Source organism: Pinus tabuliformis, chromosome 6 (assembly GCF_031772625.1).
Source record: "Pinus tabuliformis cultivar Carrire ecotype Pingquan chromosome 6, CPIR1, whole genome shotgun sequence".
NCBI lineage: Eukaryota > Viridiplantae > Streptophyta > Pinopsida > Pinales > Pinaceae > Pinus > Pinus tabuliformis.
In genome coordinates, this window is record NC_142292.1 from 1,259,337,536 (window position 1) to 1,259,346,890 (window position 9,355).

A 9,355-nucleotide genomic window follows, 5' to 3' on the forward strand; every position below is an offset into this window, starting at 1 on the left:
TTGTCATTAAATTCTAGCTATTTTGTACATTTGATTTATTTTGGAGAAGGGGAAACTGTCACATCCAATATTTCCAAATTTTTATTAGACTTGAAAATGGAAAAAATAATTGTTTTTTCTTATGAAACTCTAAATATTAAATATATTTTTGCGAGATTTTTGAGCTCTGATACCCTTTTTAATCCCAAGGTTATTGCGCATAATTAGAAACAACAAAAAAAATGGTAAAAGTGAACTATTATCATTACAAATGCACAAAACAAGTCCTGTAAGTATTCAAGATATCAAAAGTACTCAAGTTGGATGAGGAAGCTACAAATCAAAATATAATCATACGAATGAAACAAACTCAAAATCAATTATAGAACATCGTACAATGTTACCCACAAGCATCTCCCTATAAAAGGCCCCCGAGTCCATAGTCAAACTAACTAACAATAGCATAGCAAGCATTTATAAATCTAGAGCCATACAATTACTGGGCTAAGACATGCTTCTAAAAGTCACTTGTATAGCATGTCATTTAAGCACAATGACAACCTATAGTCAAGATCTTAGATAGTAGACATTACCTAATTACAACAATAACCATTTATAAATCTAGAGCCATACAACTACTAGGCCAAGACATGCTTCTAAAAGTCACTTGTATAGCATGTCATTTAAGCACAATGCTAACCTATAGTCAAGATCTTAGATAGTAGATATTACCTAATTACAAAATTAACCAGACAGGAAAATATATTAACTAATATTTGGAAAGCTTGGACAAGAAATCCGACTTTGTGGGTCTGAAACCCTAGCTCTCGGCAGGAGACAATGGCAACAGCAAGCGCAGCCGCTGCAGCACTCAGTCGTAGCGCCTTGATACCAAAGCTACAAGTTGTGCCCTTGGCACCCTTCTCCTCTCCTGAAACCTACCTCGCCATCGGATCCGGAGCGTGTTTTGCCTCTCCTCACTGTTGGCTCCTGTGCAACGCTACCACGCCCTTGCTGAAGGTCAAGCCCGGGTCCGGATCGGGCGTTGTATACAACCTGTCCGCCTTTGAGGATGATCCCGATTTTGTTGTCGCAGCACAGACCGATGAAGTCATAAAGGGCAGGGACTGTCAGGGGAGCGACCCCAGGACGCTGGATCTGATCAATATCAGGGGGATCCAACATAGTACCCTAGATCTGATGTACCATGCAACTGTATGGGCTCCGACATGGACAAACTTCCCTCAATCAGGAAGCTCTGTAGCTGAAGGACCCCTGTTAAGGCTAGATCTCAACCAAAACCCTCAGATCCGAGGAGACCTATAGCTCACTGACAGGGAGAAACTAGCGGGAATGTGTGGCCCACAGGGGACATGGATGGCCTATCCCCTTCCGAAATATGTCATTTCTTATAGATCTGGAGGGGGGCTCTCAAAAAAGGGCAGCCTAACACTAAATCGGCCCAAGTACTGGCCAGATCCAGACAATCGCCATTGTTCTATCCCTGTAAGCTATCGGCTTGATGGATTTACAACAATCACCCTCTTGCTGGTGAACTGGGCACAACATAAGAAGGCTGGGGATATCCGCCTGGATGCCCTAACAACATTGTGCCCTGCGGACCCCCTTCTGAGTCAAAGAGAGCCAGTTAGGGTGTCAATTTGTGAGCAGGACCATAATGAACACATGAACTGCACAGACATAGCACTGGATTGGGCAGAGCCCCACCTGGGAGGTCTCACAGAATACGCACACAGGCATCAGACAAAAGGCAATGAGATGCACGCTATCGAGACAGATTCGATAGTGATCTTCATCAAAATGCTGGAAGGCAGCCATCTTTGTTGGACACTCCGGAAAGGGATGAGGATCCAAGACTTAAAGCAAGAAATACAAGCTTACCATGGGATACCAACAAGAAGCCAAAACCTGATATACTCAAGACATTCACACCCTACAAGATTATGGCATCACAAGAGATTCGACCATCATAGTCAATCTGCGTTTGCGGGGAGGATGCTTTGGAACCAGCACAAGAAACACAGGAACCTTCAAAGATGCAGTCAAAGGAAAGGCAAAAGCACAAACCAAACCAGCAACAATGGTTGAGCCGCCAGGGCCTTACATCGTGGAACAAAAACCGGAAAATCCTATACTCTCTGTCTCATCAATGCCTGAGGTAAATAGCTTATATTCAGATCTCTCTAACAGTGCAGTTATATGTAGATTTAACGGCTTCTGGCCAAACTCTGATGTACTGCACCAATGGATACATACTGCATGGACATCAAATTGTGAAATCTATCTATGTCCCAAAGGGTTTTTCATAGTCAGATTCAACACAGCACAAGAACAGGAACACATCCTCAACACGGGACCATGGTTCTGGGGCAGCGCTGGGCTCTTCATAACCCCATGGTTCCCAGAATTTGATGCCAACACTATGGTGGTATCAAAAATTCCAGTTTGGGTTAGATTGCATAACCTCCCATTACATTTCTGGCATCATAATGTATTAATAGCTATTGGGAACTCCTTGGGAAAATTCCTAAAGATGGACGGGGACAGAATTACAAGGGGAATATTCACTTTTGCTAGGATATGTGTTGAAACAGATCTCAGCCAAGGGTTACCAGACAACATCACATTGAATTTCAACAACTCACAGTGGATTCAACCATTAGACTACGAAAACACAGCTTTTCGGTGTCGTGGATGTTTGCAAACAGGCCACTTGCAGAGCGCATGTCCTTTGGCCAAAAAAGAACCCAAATGGAATAAGAAGCAACAGAGAAAGCCAAAAGGCTGGCAGTACACAGACCCCCTAGAAGAAGAAGTAGAAAGAGCAGAGCCAACAGAAAGCAAAGCAGATTTGGACACTCAAAAAGGACAAAACAACACACCAAAGGAGGTTCCTGACAATCCCCCTCAGCAACAACAGACCCAAATGGAAATAAGCAGAAGTAAACGAGCACATGGATCAGAAGGCTCGGACTCAGACAAAGAACATCCCATAAATACCAATGAGGAACAATTAGCCATAGTAACAACCACTCCCAACACTGGAGGTTGGAGGAAAGTGGAAAAGAAGAAAGGTAGGAAAGAATAGGCACAGTTTTTACTTTTTATCAGCTGCTCCCTGCGAGGAGATCCATATCACTGCTTTTTTCCTTTTTTTGGACAGGCAATGCCTCAATTCATGCATATGCTCAACATCTACAAAATGTAATTTTCTCTATTAATGAAAATTACGACTTTTTCCACGGGAAAAAAAACATTAACCAGACAGTTTGGCTATGTTTACTCATGAAAAGGCTTCATAAAAAAGAACCTCTCTCAAAATTACTTAATTGTAAAAACAAATTGCTAGTAATACAAAAATATGAACGAATGTGGATTAAATTTTATTTAATCAGTAAAATAACCACAATTATATTTGCCCCCAGATGGCGTATCAGAGGCAGGACAAGTGGGGCAGCGCATTGTCGCAGTCCCACCAGTCATACATATATGGCAGATGACACAACCATGCACCCCCCCCCCCCCCCGCAATGCCATCATAGTTACTTAATGCATTAGGCTAATGGGATCATGTGAGCGGGCTAGGACATGACACAAGTTCATTCTAAAAAGCATACAGATTTTATGGATGGTGGGATTGTGTGAATTGGCTCGGATATGATGCAGGTTCGTTCCCAAGAGAGTATAGATATTATGACGAAGATCAAGTGGAGATTTTTCATTTCAATGCTATGCATATTTGGAAATTCAAGACCACCTCGGAGTCCAGCCTTGGCCAGATCTCCCATGTATTTCTTCCATCATTTGCAGAAGTGATGATTTACTCTCATCAGGGGTCGATATCTACATGCACAAGTGGTAAATTCTGGGTACATGAAATTGAAGGCAAAGGCATTATTGAACTTCATGGGTTGGGGAACATTATGGATGTCTATGGAGGTGATTTCCTATTTTTGCTTGGTAATTTCCTTTATTCTATGCTATTTTCTTATTTGTCGGTCCTCCTTTTCTGCGTGGCCCCCAGGATTTACTAACCCTATTTCTCCCCCTCCTAGCAAGGTCTAGGTTACAGAGTCTCTTCTTTGGCTTGTTTCTACCCATTGGACTGGTTCGACTGTTTCGTCTTGGTTTCTCCTCCCTGGCTTGTCTCCTCCTCTGCATTCACCCTATTGCAAATCCTTGCCCCAAGTTTCCTGTCATTGGCTCTCTCGCTTTCTCATCCCTCCTTGGCTGACTCTTCTCTTAGATCCATCCTTAAGCGATGCTTATCTTTGTTCAGGCATTTCATTTTTCCTCAGGTTCCAGCTCCCAATCCCTCATCAGCAAGCCAGGAGTCATCGGGGGGTTGCTTATGTTTGGGAGCAAGGGGGGCTCCCAAGCTCAGCACAGAGCTTCAAACTCAACGCAGAGATACAGAGCTGACAATCCGCAGGCTCTTCAGGAAGAAATTACTCAGGTGGAAAGCGACATAGCTGAGGAATGTGGCTGTTTGACAGTCTCTGAAGCGCTTGGGGAAATAGCAGATTGGGTGCCTAAATATGGGCATACCAGGGGTCAATACAGGCTAAGAAGGAAATTCTTCTTATGCTGGACGAGCTACAGCGTACAATGAGGAACCTGGACAAGTGGCTAGGCTGTATTGAAGATCAACTAGGCCTTCCCCCGGATACTGGATGTTCTTCGGGCAACAGCAGGGAGCCCATTACAGCGGATGCTTCAGATTCCTCAAAATCTAAATGATGGTTCTCAGACATTCTGGTTTTTAAGTTACTTTTGTCGGTTTTTTATTTCCAAGTTAGTTACTAGATCAAGCTTCTTAGCCAAGCATTACAGAATTTATGTTTCTTTTTATGAACAGTCAAAAACAGTTTGTCTGGATGTTGGAAAATTTGTGGTTCTGTAACTGGTCTAGTTCCCCAAGTGGGAGACCAAGGCAAACCATAAACAGCTTTGATATTTCTTGCTAAAGCTTAATAGAATTTCACATTTTACTATAACAAAAAAAAAAAAAAACCACAATTATATTTAGCATCAGATCGGACCTTAGACCATGATCATCATTAATACTTTGCATTAAACACTATAGGCTCCTGAATGATTCATTATACCTTGTCCAGCATGGGTTCCAATTTGAGCTACTAGACTTGCAACTCTATAGTCACTTCACATTTATTACGTGTCTGCATTTTCTCTATGATTTGGGAGGTTAACATTTGCGTGAGAACTCTAGTTCATGTGATGTGATCCATGTTGCAAATTAGCTGTTAAAAGTGGACAAGCAGGCTATATTCATACGTTGAATCAAGCCACTCTCTGCACAAGCATTCTCCAGTACTGTAATTTTCATTTCATGTGTTTTGTAACAAATTACCCATAATTCACAGAAATCCATCTGGCTTCATACCTCCCAAAAGGACCCCATCAATCAATATATCACAATCCTGCATATATACATGTCTAATAAGAAGCCCAGCTTACCTTAACTTCATTTTCAAAATTCCCCTCCCAAAAAGACAGAAAAAATAAATGCACTTCAATTACATATTCTAAAGCCGGAATAAAGACAATCCATGTACAGGCTTATAATCTAATGTTAAATAATTTAATGAATTTCAACTTTGGATCCATGAACTATTTCTAGATCAATAATCAAATTATATTCCTCTTGAAATTGGCAGGTGATTTTTCTTTCATGGGCATCTGAGAAATCAGAATTCTTAGATTAAGTTAGGTAAACACACCGTCTTGCTGTACAGACTGACGCTGCCCAGGGGGAGTTCTCTTGGCTATGGTGCGGGCGACGAACATGATGAATTCCTTGGCACTGGACCGTTGAAAATAACCAAATTGGCTTAAATCCGAGGCGCTGGTCAGCAGCAGGGATTCCGATCCAGAAGCAGGATTAGGGTTAGATTTCATCACAAGAAGAGCCGTGATCTTCATGGCCTTTGATCCGGGTTCACGCCTCTTCTGTTGATTTCTGGTGGATCAACGGACTCCGGGTCTCGGAGGAACTATCCGATCCAGCACCTGCAGAGGCAATGGCAGCACAGGGCAGCGGAAAGTGAGGGATTTGTAAGCAGAGAAACGGTACACGAGAAATACAAAGGGCGTGCGGAGGTATCTCCTATGATAATTTAATGCCCGAATTGATGAGTAAAAATAGGTGCATGTTATAGCTTGTCGAAACGTTTACAGTATGCGTAGAAACGTGTAATAAAAAAGAGCAAAAGTTTAAAATGAAAAGAATAATAATAAATGGCATAGAGGGGTCCTCTTTACTTTCAACCTTTTTCATTATTATAATTAACATTTTTATATTATTTTTGGGTTTGTGTTTTTATTCTTATAAATTGTGTATTTCAATTTTATTTTATTTTTGTGTTACAATGTGTTATCCATCCCATTTTAAATGAGTAATAAATTATTTTTTTAATTAAAAATAATTAACGTATAATAAGTTTATTATAGTTTAGTGATGAGTTTAAATATTTTATTTATTTTTTGAAGTTTGGTATGTAATTGAAATTATAATTTTATATTGTTTAAAGTTTCGTATGTTAATTGAAATTTCAATTTTATATTTCTGAATATATAAATGATTCAGTGCTTTAAAAGAATTTTTGATAGTTAAATTTTGAATAAATTAATAAAAATATAACCATTCTAAAATATTTGATTATGATATAGATTAATAATAAATTGAAGTACTTTTTTGGACGCGACGGCTGCAGAAGGCACAGTAACCAGGTTAACTTCATCATGCCCGTCGGCATATCTTTCACCAGATCTGTTTCTCTGAGACACTTGATCTCTTTTCAGACTCGCCAGCAGACTTCCCTTCAGCCTCCCGTGACTAGTCAACCTGGATCCCGCCTAATTGATCACCAGCTCTGCTATTTAATCAACATCCCTCTTCCCTTCTCTGGCACTATCTTTCTCTCTTTCGCGAATCCCTCTGTCGTGAATCCCTCTCTTTTCCACAGCAAGCCTTTCTTGTCCCCTAGTTCTTGCAGAAAGCTCCCTCTTCTCTGTCTTAATCTCAGCGATTCCTCGGGTTTGAATGTCTGGAGTATAGCAAGCCGTTGCTTCTTTCAGCTGATCTGGATTTATGCTGCGCTTCTCATCCATAGCGCCCCAAAGTCCGCTCCTCTGTATACTTCCCCTGTTTTATGTGCTTCCTGGTCTCTTCTTATAATCTTAATTCCCGCTGCCATTCCTATCTCACCCGTTCAGTTTGACTGCCACGTTTTTACCTCTCTGCTCCCTCCTTCCTGTTTCTTTACCCCCTTATCAATCCCAATGGACCGAAGTGAAGATTGCTTGCATTGTTCAGATTTGCAAGCAGAACTCGAAGAAGTTAGAGCCCAGCAGCGCATTTTGGAGAATCAGCAAAAGATCCTCGAAACAAGGCTGGAAGACCAGAACCGCATTCTGAATGAAAAATACAGAGCTGAAATAGATCTGTTTTTGCACAGGGTGTCTTCATTGCATGAATAGTTTCGTCATTTAGCAAATCGCTGCAGCCATGCAGAAGAATCAATTTCAATACTGCAATGGATGATGGATAAACGAAACAAAGCGGCACCCAGCTCCTCAAGTGCCAAACAACCAGAAGCGGACCCGAACCCGGAGGAGTCTACTGCAAGACAAATTAGCCATATCGAAATCGACTAAAATGGTCTTTAAATGTAAATTTTGGTTAGGACAGTTTGTAAGAATCTATAGCAGCTATAGTAGTTTTAGAATCAGAACAAGTAGGACAAGGGTAATAGAGAGAGTCTCATTTTGTAACTCTATTAACCCAAGCTGTATCCGGCACTTATTGTATCTTTGGAGATCTGACTCCTCTTTTTTATTTCAGACCTTAATATAGCACCCGACTTTGTAAAAAAAAAAAAAAATTGAAGTACTTTTTTCTAATTCATATTAGGAGTGAAAACAAATTGACATATAATTTAACAAATGTAGGATTAGGTTATAAGGATGAGGTTTTGGATTCAAACTAGATGTAGTTGGCTTCAGAATAATTAAAAGAAACTTGCAGAGAAACAGTTGAGCAAGATTACAATCCCCATAGGGGTGCACAATCTAAACAATTACATAATCTCGTGATCACGGCGCAAGATCACAATAGAAGGAGGTAGTTTGTTTCCACTTAGCAACTTGCACGGCCACGTTTCCACTTCGCAACTTGCACAGCCACCCTACCACTGCACAAAATGAAGAATATTTGGCAACCTAATCCATGCAACTACAACACAAACTTGGAGCATGCAGAAACTAGGGAATGTATAAAGGTATGCACACTTAAGGAAGAAAGTCGATCATCATGGAAGGATATAGGTTGCAGCGAGTCAATTATGCAAGGAAGTGGCAAGAAGGGAGTTGCTTGGTGAATAGGGAGTGCCTTCGACTACATATAAGCAGTCATCCATGGAAAGAGGCAAACAAGGCGGTTGTATTTGGTCTGATAGAGTTGATATATGGATCAACTAAGGCCAGAGGCATTGATTGTGATTGTGCATATTGATTGCTCCAATATATTTTTGCTACTACGTGTAATCCTTCATAACCTGACCAGCTCATTCAAATTTGGTTTCTTTGTGCTTGTGCCCTACAGTTTTGCCTCATTCCTACTTTTTCTCTCCTTTGGTTCTCCGTCCTTCATGCATTTTCATGGAATCTAGGTTTATCTACATTTGTTGGGCCTTGTTTATCTAAGTGGTTTAATTATATCCTGACTTCCCTTACTTCCTCTCAGAGGTTTATTACTCCCCTCTCGATCCCTAGTGTTCTCCTTAGCTCCCCTTCTTGTGTTTTTGGCTTCCACCTCCTATTAGGCATTTTTCTCACTTCTTCACCCCTTTACCTCAACCCCTAATTCCTTATTCTCACCCTCCTCCACTACCCCCTGCTCACTTCTTAATCTCTTATGTCTCTCCTTCTTCCCCTGCTCTCTCTGTTGTTTTCCCTAACCCATGTTGGAAATGTAACTAGTGTCGATCTTCATAATGAAATTCAAATGTACTATTGACATAATCATTATATTCGTTTATTATGATCATTGTTATTGTTTTTATTTATAATCAAAGCATGTTCTTCATGCTTAAATGGTTTATCGACTCAAAAGAAAAAACTAATGTGAGTCAAAGTCCCATTTGGACGTCTTGTAAGAAAAAGAAAACATTTTTTCTTGAGTCAAAAAGAGTCAAAATGTCCTCCACAAACCAAGTTGGCCCTCCTCGACAAGTCAACCTATAAGAGGTAACTATTTAACCTCCTCGACATATATAAATAAAAGATAGTTTGACCTCATTTCATCGTCAATCAATCACTTCAATTTTTGTGCAAG

General features: G+C 40.6%; 1 protein-coding gene across 1 annotated transcript in view; it reads right to left on the minus strand.

Moving 5' to 3' along the window:
• The window catches only part of LOC149263238 (VAMP-like protein YKT61), a 123,362-nt gene extending 117,196 nt beyond the window's left edge, over window positions 1-6,166 (minus strand). Inside the window, exon 1 of the mRNA XM_089425962.1 lies at window positions 5,742-6,166. Coding sequence (XP_089282088.1) covers window positions 5,742-5,943 — 202 coding nt within the window. The 5' untranslated portion in view covers window positions 5,944-6,166. The remainder of the gene's footprint in view (window positions 1-5,741) is intronic.
• Between the last annotated feature and the right edge of the window lie 3,189 nt (window positions 6,167-9,355).